The sequence below is a fragment of the Dermacentor albipictus genome, chromosome 1 (genome assembly GCF_038994185.2).
Source record: "Dermacentor albipictus isolate Rhodes 1998 colony chromosome 1, USDA_Dalb.pri_finalv2, whole genome shotgun sequence".
Taxonomy (NCBI): Eukaryota; Metazoa; Arthropoda; class Arachnida; order Ixodida; family Ixodidae; genus Dermacentor; species Dermacentor albipictus.
The window spans coordinates 77874667-77886931 of NC_091821.1; the positions used below are offsets into that span (position 1 = coordinate 77874667).

Below are 12265 nucleotides of genomic sequence, written 5' to 3' on the forward strand. Positions count from 1 at the left end.
GCCTCACTCGTCATCTAGAACAAGAACAAAGCGCTAAGCCGTTCTTTTTGTTTGTCCTGTGGACTTTTTCATGGGCACTTTCCTCGCGATGCAAAGGGGTGAAGCTGCGTGTTAAGATGACTCGTTGGTGATTCACCCAACTACAGTGGCTGTCGTGTGGTTACGGGCAAGCTCATCTGTTACCATTTCTTGCTCGTCCCGAATCTGTACCAGCGATATAGGCTGGGTAGGTTATCGAAGAGAGAGAGAGAGAGAGAAATTACAGTTCCTAATGCGACTGCCTATCACCATCATCGTCATCAGCTTCTTTTTTTAATGTCCACTGCAGAACGAAGACCTCTCGCAGCAATCTTCAGTTACCAATGACTTGCGCTGCTGTTTACAAGTTATGCTTGCAGATTTCCTCATTTCTGCGCACCACCTAATTCTCTGTCGTGCTCGACTGCGCTTGTCTTCCCTTGGCACCCATCATTTGCGCGCATTACATGGCTTCGCCAGCTCCATTTTTTTTTTCAAAAACGCGAAGCTTTTCAAAGTCGAGCCTTCGCCGTCCGGCGTCCGGTGTCACGCAGCGGGGCAAGTTAATGGCACAAACCCGCTATAGCGGATAGGCCATTGGAGGGGGGAGGAGAGGGGTATAGGAGCAGGTGTTTCGATGGCTCGGGCCCTTTCGACCCATGGATTCTGTTCGGCGCGAGTGCCAGCGGGAGCTCGCACGAGAGCGGCAGCGCAGACGTTGCGCAAATCCCGAGGTTCGAGAGCGAGAAGCGCAAGCAAAGCGCCAGCAGAGGGAAGCTAACCCCAAACTTCGAGCGTAGGAGACCGAGCAGAGACGTCGACGCAGAGAGATTCTTCCCAAAAATGGTGCCGATAGACGGTTCGAGGGAGAATTCCTCGACCGTTAGTGCGACCACATCTTCAAGGTATGTGATAGACTGTGGTTTGATCACAACCTCATGCATTTGAGAAGTGTGCGCAATCCGCAACCGAAGCTCAAATCTAGCAAAACAACGACAACCAGACAGAAGACTAATTAAAATCGCGCTAAACACGAGCTCAAACTTAAGAAAATTACCGCCAGCCTGGCTGTTTTGACAGCTTTCACTGCGCGGAACTTGCTTTACTTTTTTTAGAGCGCTGCTCTTTGGCGCCCGTTCCCGCGTTTCGCGTCGCCGTCGGCCTCGCCGTAACCAGCTCCGTAGCCGGGCCAAGCGCGCTGCTCTAGCTGCGCGCGCTCCAGGCGCCATCTCTCGCGCACGGCGCGAGCCCTGCTCTCCCCTTGTCCTCCAAAGCCGGATCACGTATTCTCGCCTATCCTCTCGCTCCCTTCCTTCGCGCAGCACCGTTGCGATTGCGATGACTCTCGCCGCTACCGTCCACTCCGCCCTCGCCATCCCTTCTCCCACTGTCGCGACACTGCCGCGGTGCCGCCGGCGGGCGCTCCTTGCCGCCTCACGCGTAGCTGTACGGCTCTCAGCCGTGTCTCTCGCTTCCCCGTTTGCGGGGCGCGTTCCTCAGTGGCATTTGTCACCTCTGGCAGTGCTTGCGCCTGGCTGTCCTCCCGCCTCCGCTCTTGCCCTGTGCCTCTTGTAATTCCCACGCCAACCTTGTGCGGCCACATTGAGGCCTGTCTGTGAGTGAATGTGTGACCTCTACTCAATACCCATGTTGTCCACCCGTTTCCTAATCCCAACTCAGAAGAAGCATTTAATAATAATCGCTAATCCCCCCCCCCCTCTCCACAGCAGTGACCCACTGCATCCCCGGAGCGCCGGCTCGATAGCGGCGGATCGCAGTGTGTGGGCTGCCCAATCCGAAACGCAGCATCGCCTCCGTTCGGCACTGCGTGTTCTGTGTGTGGTTGCCTGTTGTTAAAATAAGGAAGCAGCTGCGCTCAAAGATCGCATTACCAAGAAGCGTAATCGTCGGCCAATTGTTTTTCCCTCTTAATGTGAACTATAGAATATCGGCCGCTCCTGTTAGCTCTGTAATCCACACCGCTGTCTTCCTGGCCCTTAAAGTTACGCCCAACGCTTTTTAGTTCCCATCGCTCGTTGCGCGGTTCCTAACTTCCTCTCAGGCCTCTTTCTTAACCTCCAAGTTTCTGCTTCATCTTTGTTAGTACCGATTGTACCACCTGGGGTTCTTTAACTTGCGCCCAATGCACGGTACACTAGTGTTTTTTCATGTTTCTTCCCCATCGAAATGCGGCCGCCGCAACCGGGATTGCACCCGCGACCTCGAGCTCAGCGGCGTAACGCGATATACTCACTGAACAGGTGACACTAGCATATTTCTTTTCTAGTAGTAACATCGAGCACCTTATCTCTAATTGTAATGGCACTATCGTTCAGCGACAACAGTGGTCCTCATATAACTCTGTAAAGAATAACGAAAATAAAACAAAAGCACATATCTTTCGGGCCAAAAATAAGGCAGGCCCTCCTCATGCCGATGTTATTTTTAACTCTCGTCCTATTGATATTGTTGATCACTTCAAATGCCTTGGTGCGACATTTACTGCGCACATGTCCTGGGAATCTCATGTGAATTTACTAGTGACAAATCTAGCTCGAATAACTGGAATAATCGGTCGTCTCAGATACATCCTTTCTACAAAACTTAAAATACTGATTTATAATTATTTTCTATTCACATGTTGACTATTGCCAACTTGTTTGGGGTACAACTACATTCTCGAGTTCGAGTCTGTTCGCGTTTAGCCCTTCTTTGGGCTCACAATCCCATGAGTTTCGATAACGCTTGCGTTTGTAGTGCTTTCCGGCCACCTCAGGAGCGCGCGCGCGCCTGTGTGTGTGTACGTACGCGGCGTTCGTTTCAACGGAAGTTCTTTCTCTTGCGTGCGATTTGCGTGCAGACTTGGGTTTTATTTTTCTTCTTTTGTTTTCATTTTTCTCAATCCTTTACCATCACCGCTGCTACATTCAGGCACAAGTCCTGGTTCTTTAGCATCACGTTTCTGTAGCCCGTATATGTGGCGTCTGACAACATTACCTTGGTTCTGTCCAACTACGTGGCATTCGCATATCTTTATAAACTCTGGCTAAAGTTAGCTGGGACACTCTGTATACACGTGTGCTCGGTATATGCTGTTCGCGTACCTCAATAATTTGAACGCATTCACTCGGCAGCCGTAACGTTCTTCTCCTGAGCACCAGGCCTCGGATTTAATTCGGTGCCGCATTCCGATGCAGGCGCGTGAGAGAGAGAGAGCGAGAGAGAGAGAGAGAGAGAGAGAGAGAGAGAGAGAGAGAGAGAGAGAGAGAGAGAATGTGCTAGATCGGCGTTGAATCTTCCACTGTATAAAGGGTGATTTGTCTTTTTCTTTCTTTGGGGGGTTATTTAGCTGCACGAAATTTTTAAAGAAATTGCCTGCGGCAGATAGCACAATTCCAACGCTTGATGTAAATTGCTCGATGAGGTGACGATTACATTTACGAGAAATCAAATTGCTTAGATGAATAATTAACCGACGCTGACTAACTTTTTCATTATTTGCCTACGGCACATGTTTCAGTCTACGAATTACAGCCGGTGAGTTTGCAAGGCGTATCCACTTGAAACTGATTCTCTGGATGCGCCAGTTTCGAGAGGTTAATTTTAGCAGTGTGTTACAAAATGTGTTGGCGTTGCAGTTACCTATTTTAACAAAACGTCGTTTTATGCATTGAAGCACAAAAGTAACTGCAATGCCAATGCATTTCTCCGCAAAGTTCGGGAATTCATATCTCGAAACGGGTGTCATCCTGAGGATTCGTTCCAAGTGGATCCGCCTTGCGAACTAAACGGCTAAAATTTGTAAATTGCGATATGGCCCATAAGGTAATTAGTTCAAACTTAATTAGCGATTTTTTCTTAATTGGTCGATCATGCATTTCAAAATTTTTTTGTGCAAGTACCCTGTATACACATGACCAGTGCCATGTTACACACACGGTACAGCACGGCGTCTTGACAGGGCAGTGCCAGTGAGCGCATCTCTCTCTCTCTCTCTCTCTCTCTCTCTCTCTCTATATATATATATATATATATATATATATATATATATATATATATATATATATATATATATATATATATATATATATATATATATATATATATATATAATAAAGTATATATATAATCCACGTTAATTAATTCAATTCTGGTTTCTTACGTGCCAAAACCACGGTATGATTATGCGCCGTCGTGGGAGGCTCCGGATTAATGTTGATCACCCGAGGTTCTCTAACGTGCGCCCAGTGCACGGTACGCGGGCGCTTCTTGCATTTCGCCTCCCATCGAAGCGCGGCCGCCGCAGTCGGGATTTGATCCCGCGCCCTCGGGCCTACTTGCAGCGCAATGCCATCGCCATTACGCCACCACGGGGGCTTGAAGTCCACGCGACAATAAGGGAGGCTCTCTCGTGAGTGGTAGTGCGGCGCCTGTGTGTGCATCTCGTAGGACTAGCGGACGAGGGAGACGTTGGGTACGTCGCAGTGGTAGTTTTTGACAACGGTGTCCGCTGTGAAACCCTGGCTTCAGCCGCCGCAAGTGAGTTCAACAACTGAGAAATCGATTGAGTCTGCTGATTTATTTATTTATTTATTTATTTATTTATTTAGTTATTCATTCATTTAGCATAAGTCAACAAGTGTGTAAAGTGTTTTAGTTTTTACTTGAGAAATTGAAAAAAAAAAAAACGTCCTACACAATAATTACCTGCCGATGCGGACATTCTTTGCAAAAAAAAAGAATCAAACCAGTCAATTATCTAAATTACATTAAATAACTTCTATTCCAGCCTTATGACACGTAAAATCTCGCTGCATGTTTCTGTATTTCAATGTGGCCACGTAAGCGGAAACAACTGGCGTCAAAGTATTCGCTCTGTTTACCTGATTACGCACGCTGCACTATGAAGCGCGGGTCGCACTTCAACCTCCCATGTGACGTACTATAGGGCGGCGTAAAGGGTAGCTTGGCTCTAAGGCGTGATAAAGTGGGCCCTCGTGAAATATTTCAGTTCGTTTAATTAATAAAATGATTGCTTTGGTATTATGGCAGATGATGTCGGCCGGGTGGTATAGTTCATCTGGAGTGACGTAATTCACGTTAAGTTTGTAGGCTTTCGTTTTTCTTTTAAGTGTTTGAATTAAAAAAAAATACTGGATTCATGTGGCGATCATTTTCTCTCAGCTCATGCTAGGGCGATCCCTAGTGGTACAGCGCAGAAAAGCTGGCGACAGGGCAGCCTTCTTTGTTTGGTCCAATAGAAATAAAAGAACTGCTCGACGCTTAGGTGCGATGTATGTACGTTGTGAGCTAACCGTGTTCGATCAAGATTAACGCCGGCCATACGGGATCGGTGGTTAAAAGAAAGAAAGAAAGAAAGAAAGAAAGGAAGAAAGAAAGAAAGAAAGAAAGAAAGAAAGAAAGAAAGAAAGAAAGCGCACTTTTTGGCACTAGTCCAGAAATCTACTTATGGCATGTGCACGCTGCCTATTTCATGGGCAGAGCATAGAAGTTGGTTGACTGGTCATATCAAACACGGACAGTCTGTGCTGTCTTCTCTAGTGAGTTTCCATGCGATTCCCATATAGCGTCTCGGTCGAGGTGGTTTGGACGTGTTAGGCACGTGTATAAGTGGGCATATTCATGTCATGATGGGCTTCATTTGCGTACGCATCAAGTTCGTCGAAGCAAGTGCATCAGCGTGTGTGCACTGCAACTTAGGCGCGACAACTTATAATAGCTTTTGATGCGCTCCGTCTGTTGTAGGGTTATTTACTGGTGGTGACGGGGCACTCCACCGTTTGGGAAATGGAACTGGTAGCAGTGGTCGTCATTATGAACTGAACTGTGAAGAAAGGCACTGGGTTGTAAGCTCGAGACACTTCGCTTTTGGGAATGGTGACAAACGCGTTTAGACGAAAGGCACTACTAGCCAACGCGTAACGTAATTTTCAATATGATGGCACCATGCATGCAATGTGCCCTCCGACAAACGTGCACGTATATCCTCCGTCAGCGGGCGGTGCGCGCGTGCCTCCAGATCTCGGAGGCGACGGCACGTACAAGGTGTAGCGTCTCACTACTGTCACGAAAATGATTTTTGTTTTCTGAGTGATACAACTACGTGAGTAATCACTTGTGATCCGTAACATAGCTATCGCTCACGTTTTATTTATTATTTTTTTTACGGGAAGAAAGAAAGCTAGACCCGTCGTCGTATAGTCTGAAGATGGTGCACACAGGCGATGTTGTGATATTCTGCACGCCAACGTGTGCGTGCAACTGAATAGCCACTTATAACAAAGTGACCTATATATCGAAGGGTTCCCTATGTGAACGACGTTGTCTGTCGCTGGCAGCAGTGCTCGAACTTCGACTATGTTGAGGCTTGCGCAGTGGTTGGCAGAGAGGGTGCGGCCAAGCGAGCGGTGGAAGGAAATGGAGCGAGTGAAGGCGGTGGAGGAGGTGGCGCGCATACTGTGCGCGGACGCTGCGGAATGTGGCAGCCTTCCCTCCGCGCCGCTGACGCGCTGGTGTCAATTTGGCGCCGCGCCGAATTAGATGCGGCGGCGGCGGCGGCGCATGCACCGAGCAACGACGGCGGGTCGCGCGGTGCGGAGCGGCCGTTGCCACCACAAGCTTCTGTGACGCGCCTGCTGGCTGTTGTGCGGCACCGGCGGCGAGGTTTGCTTACGCGGGGGCCACGCGCCGCGTTATTTATCTGTTGCTATCACTTTATGGGGCGGTGATCAGTGCCTTAAAGCAATCCTCATCTGCACGCGGTTCACCTCCGTGAAAGTAAAAAGCAAAACAAGATACAGTTGATCTTGCTTTCTCTTCGAGCGAAAATATCCTGTCTCCTTTAAAGAACGTTTTGCCTCGTAGCACGTAAATTTTTCTTATGTGAAGCCATCGTTTGGCGCTCCTTCGAGCAACAGCCGGCTGTGGCGCTTGTCGGCGCTGGCAGTTGCTTTTTCGCTATTTCGCTTTATTTATTTTTTTGTCTCATCTCGCGACCTGTGCTTCGCATCCTCGTTTTGTTTCTTGAATCGGGTGATCCATACATACCGACACAAAGTTTTTAAAGCACCACTGCGTAACGAATTTTCATTCCATGCGATGCCAGGTTCCAAACGCTTTTGTGTGTGTGTGTGTGTGTGTGTGTGTGTGTGTGTGTGTGTGTGTGTGTGTGTGTGTGTGTGTGTGTGTGTGTGTGTGTGTGTGTGTGTGTGTGTGTGTGTGTGTGTGTGTGTAGAGCTTCTCGTGACAGAAAGGTTTCAATACTCTGCCAGAGCTGTCGTAGGGGTGCATCCCGAACGCTTTGGCCAACATGTACATCCGAATAGCATATGAATAATGGCTTTATGAAAGGTTTTGAAGCATTGGCAAAATATTTCGAAGTAACTTGTCCACCGATGGGACGTGGAAGTTGGGTGCTGTTCCAGCGCTCGTGATACACAACTCCTGTATTCTGTATTCAATAGCTGTGTTCCAGTCTATATTCACGAGCTCGTTTAAGCAGCACGACCAGCTTAGTTGGGCACGCCACATCGCATATCTTAGCGCATCACTATGCGACAACGTTTACATGTGGCGTCCGGCACAAATCGATGCCTGTGGGGCGGTGGCTTGTATTTTGTTGATGAGTGGAGGAGAGCAGCACACGGTGGCAGCCGCCTCACTTTTCTTCCCTCCGTCCACGAGTGTGATATTCCAGCATTTACATGCACCACGTCAGACATTTTACCCCTTCTCTAACTGCCCTCTCCTATCTCGCAATATTGCTATACTCGCCGTCCGAGTGCAATACCGCCGTTCGCATGGATTCCATGCGCTAGAAATTCAGTGCGATGCGCGAGTTATTGCATTCGTGTAAATGCCGCTAATGTCTCAGACAGCGTGCGCATGCGTTGTTGCTAGCGCCGTCTCCGTTTAATATCTTAGCGTCGTCGACAGCCCTAGCCAACCCCTCCCTCACCCTCCCCACATCGCCCTCTAGATATAAAAAGAAAGCAAAATGTCATCAACACGCGTAACTAGAAACGCACGGACTCGTGAAAGCCACCTCAGAGGGGACGGCCCCGTTTCTTTTTGAAAAGGCTTGTTTGTCATCTGGTACCTTTCTTGCCGAGTGCGTCCTCTTGCCCTTAGACACCAAGCAACTAACGTTGTGCTTCTCTCTCTGTCTCTCTGTGCAGCGGTGCGAGCGGACCGCATGAGGGGCGGCCGCAACAAGTTCGGCCCCATGTACAAGCGCGACCGGGCCCGCAAGCTGCAGATGCTGCGCCAGAAGCAGCTCGCCATGTCGCAGTGCAGCTCTGCTGGCGGTTCGGAGGCGTCGGGTGCCGGTGGGCCGCTGTCCGTCGGCTCGGCTGCGGCAGTCCACTACGCGCTGCCCCCGTCGGCGTCCGTCTCTTCCCCGGGCCTCTACTCGCCGGAGCCCGGTGGTCCCATCAAGCAGGAGATTCAGATTCCCCAGCTGAGCTCTTCGACGAGCTCGCCCGACTCTTCGCCCTCGCCACTTGCGGGACTCGTGGGTCAGCCCATGGCGCTGGTGCCGCAGCAGCACCCTACGCAGCAGCAGCAGCAGCAGCAGCAGCAGCAACAGCAGCACCAAGGGCAGCAGCAGCAGCAACCGCAAGGTCCTCCGCCCGGGGGCCCGCCGTCGGCAGCCGCGCAGCAGGGTCACTACGCCACAGCGCCCACCGCGGCCCAGCCGGACAAAACGGCCCCGCCACAGGCGCCGCCCACCCCCGCCTGGCTGACGCAGGTGCGCTCTTTGCGCTTCCTGGTTGCACGCTCGATTTGAGGGCCCTGCCATCATCGGGACGTGGACGGGAATGGCCACAAATGCGCCGGGATGTTTTCGGCGGGCAGGTCGCCTTCCTCGGGTGTCCGATAAATGCTCTTCCGGGCACCGCAAACCAAAGAGACATGTCCGGCTCTGCCGAATACAAATCCGTTGTAGTGTCCTTTATTTCCGGTTCTTGCCCCCGTCGTAGTGCCCCGCCAAAATCGATAGGTCGGTTGCCAATTTTCGGGGTGAAATAAAAAAAAAATATTGTCAAGCGATCTCTGGAGGCGACCAGGAGCACACTCCCCGCAGCTTTGCCAATGGAATGCCTGTTCGCAGGACACGATTAGGCTGCGTCTGACCTCGGCATTTGGCTATGACGACTAGCCTTTCAATGTTCCTGCTCGCCTGCTCTAGAAATCGCCCATCTGGCCGCAAAGTATTCATGCCTTTGTAACCAGCTTTAAGCTCCGGGGAAACATGTTGCGTTGGGCCAGGCTTCATGAAGCAAGGTTACTTCGCGTGCACCACGCATCAGTGCAGGGGGAATGCTTGTAAGGAAGCTATGCAAACGCAGAAGAGAGGTGCGTGAACAGTAGTATATGCGTGCGCTATATAAGTAGACTTACACCCAAAGCAGTATTTTGTCTGTGCTGTCTCGCACAAACATGTTTTGCTCACTGATCGATTGCACAATGAACCATTACCGTTCATAAGGGTTAGGGGTCCACCTCTCGGCAGCATCGGAATCGGGAGTGTTTTCGAACACGATTACGCCACCGTCTTACCGGAACAACATATCATTCTTGAGAAAAAAAATAATAATCGCCCTTGTAACTGTCTGCCACGATTCTCACTAAACAAAGAATAATTGATGTATTTTTCTGTCACAAACTACGCACACCAGGACCGTGTTAATAGGGTGAGTGATTATAAGATACAATGATGCCACTGTGGCCTCAGTTCGACAGTGTAACAGAGCGTTGTTTTATACACAACGCCAAATAGCAGAAAGGCGAGGTCGGGAGGAGCGAGCGTATCGCTCACCACTCGAAGCCGTGCATTGCGGCCATCGTTTAGCTGCCGCCTCGCCATATGTGGCACATAACAAAAGGAAACTGCCCACCGCTTCTTTTCCTGGCACTGCAGACAAATCAGACTCAACGCAACTAACATAGCATTTTGAACCATAAAGATATGTCAGTGAGCACATCTATCTTCCACGTTATCAAACAATAAAGTACGTTGTATACCTCTACATATATCGTCGGCTCATAAGTGTATTTAAAGTACAGGAACCTGCTAAATAGAGCAGCGCATGGTAATCAACTCTTTCATTACTTCAACACGTTAGGTGCCACATGCCTATCGTGTGCACCTAAAGCAACAACTTGCCTCTGGGATTCGAATCGATGCCCCTGCGGCAGTGTGCTGCTCGGAGTTAGACACCACTACGATATTGCGCAACATTTGCGCTCGGCAATTAGTGGAAGGTTTTGCGCCTGACACAGACTCTCAGAGCAGTGGCATTTGTCCGCACGCGTATTTCATGGACCACATCAGGAAACACTGTGGTGGATGAGGGCAGCGTTATGGGCATCGAAAAGTTCTTGTTCTTCAAAAAAATGGAGCTATAAGCTGTGAGTGCCTGCTGCTGTCGCAGTGGATGAATTCAGCGCCAGATTTCCTGATTTTTTTTCTGCAGTTCAAACTCGAAAGTTAATACTATTGATGCTGTGAAAGTTTCATCAGTGCTAATTACTACATTAACTCTAGGAAACGTTTGTACACACCGCCGCAAAGTCATAATCTGTGCGTATGTGCTATCTGAAATATTTGAATATATGAATAGCAGATTTTCATTGTTACGTCCTACCGAAAAAGGAAGAGAAAAGAAAGCTGCCAAAATTATGGGTGTGTCAAGAACGGTGCGATCTTCTCTATACATTAAATATCTACTTCACCGTTCCACACAGCAGTCGTACAGTCGAACCTCTGTATAGCGAAATTTAATTCGTGTTTTTTTCTTTCTCTTTATACCCGATATTCGTTTGAAGGTGCATACGAAAATCGGTGGGAACAAATGTGCACTGGGGCCCGCCCGAAAGAAGCACAAATGCCAACAATGCTAAAATGCTAGGTCATGCTGCACGTTGTTTGCTTTTGATGTTCAACGCAAGCACCAGAACGACGTGAATTTCGATACATCGCACGAGTGAAACATATTGATGGGGGTCTTTGATGACTTCCTTTTTTTCTGCTTATTTGCTTCGTTTTGAGCGGTATGGAAACGAATAAACAACAGTATTGCGAGGCTCAAACGGTTTCCATTCGTGCCACCCAAAACGGCAATATATAGCCTTGGGTTTTCTTGTTTTGACACTGTAATTAGATTACCTTAATTGCGATGAACTTCGAGCTCACGTCGAGGGGCTGCAATGTACTTCACTGCAATTCTAGGCTCATTTTGTTGAGGAAGTATGGAAGTACTTCGCCTAAAGTAGAGGGATGGAAGGCGGTTTACCAAGCTGCGCATGGTTAGGCGAAAATCGTGCGGCTGTGCCAAACTGTGCAGAGCCAGCACTTTGGCACAAAACTATCTAAGGAGGATTACCCATTTGTTTATTCCTCCACCCCCCCCCCTCCATTTTTTTTATAGGACTTCTATTCACGCTAATATTTTCCCACGCACTATTTTTGTGCATGGGCTCAAAACGGGACAGCCGCCGTCATCAGCCGCTTTCATGCTCGCTGCCGTATGAAAGCTTTTCCTAATGATATGCAAATGTACCCCGGTCTTGTGTCAGCCGACTGCATCAGATGTGAGGACATCCTTTAACTTAATCGTACCACATAGTTGTATGATTTCCCGGATTGCGTTGCCCTGCGCTTGGCACCCATTCTCTTGCTATAATGGATAACCGGTGGCCTGCACTACACATTACATGACCTGTCCAATTAGATTGATTACTCTTAATTTCAATTACTGTATCAGCTACGTCCGTTTGCTCTCTGATATGCTGTCTTCCTCTCTCCAGACGTTATGTCTACGCATTTTTGTTCCATACGTTGTTGCGCGGTCCTTAGAAGTGGATCGGATTCACTTCATCAATCAGGTAATCGAAAAGTCCATGCAATATAACCAGCTTCCTCTATATAGCCTGCATAGATTACGAGAAGTATTAGGAGCACTGGAGTACCTGCACTCATAGGGTCGTTGCGTAAGTTAAAAAGCAGAGGAAGCAGGCTTGAATGTCTTAGAAAATGTCTGCGGGGATTCCTCGGCTGCAATTCACAAAGCGGAAATCATACTGATTATGAATGGTGCCGCACAGGGAATCGCAATCTCTCCAGAATGCTGTTCACTGCATGCATATATTATACAGAAAATTACATTCGAAAGCATTAGGTGAGGCTACGTCTATCTAGACCAAGTAGTCATAGGGGATCAGG

The 12265-nt window shown here is 48.8% G+C and overlaps 1 protein-coding gene across 1 annotated transcript in view; it reads left to right on the forward strand.

Moving 5' to 3' along the window:
- The window catches only part of ftz-f1 (ftz transcription factor 1), a 350881-nt gene that overhangs the window by 265615 nt on the left and 73001 nt on the right, over nucleotides 1-12265 (forward strand). Inside the window, exon 3 of the mRNA XM_065451197.1 lies at nucleotides 8217-8788. Within this exon, the coding sequence (XP_065307269.1) occupies nucleotides 8217-8788 (572 nt within the window). The remainder of the gene's footprint in view (nucleotides 1-8216; nucleotides 8789-12265) is intronic.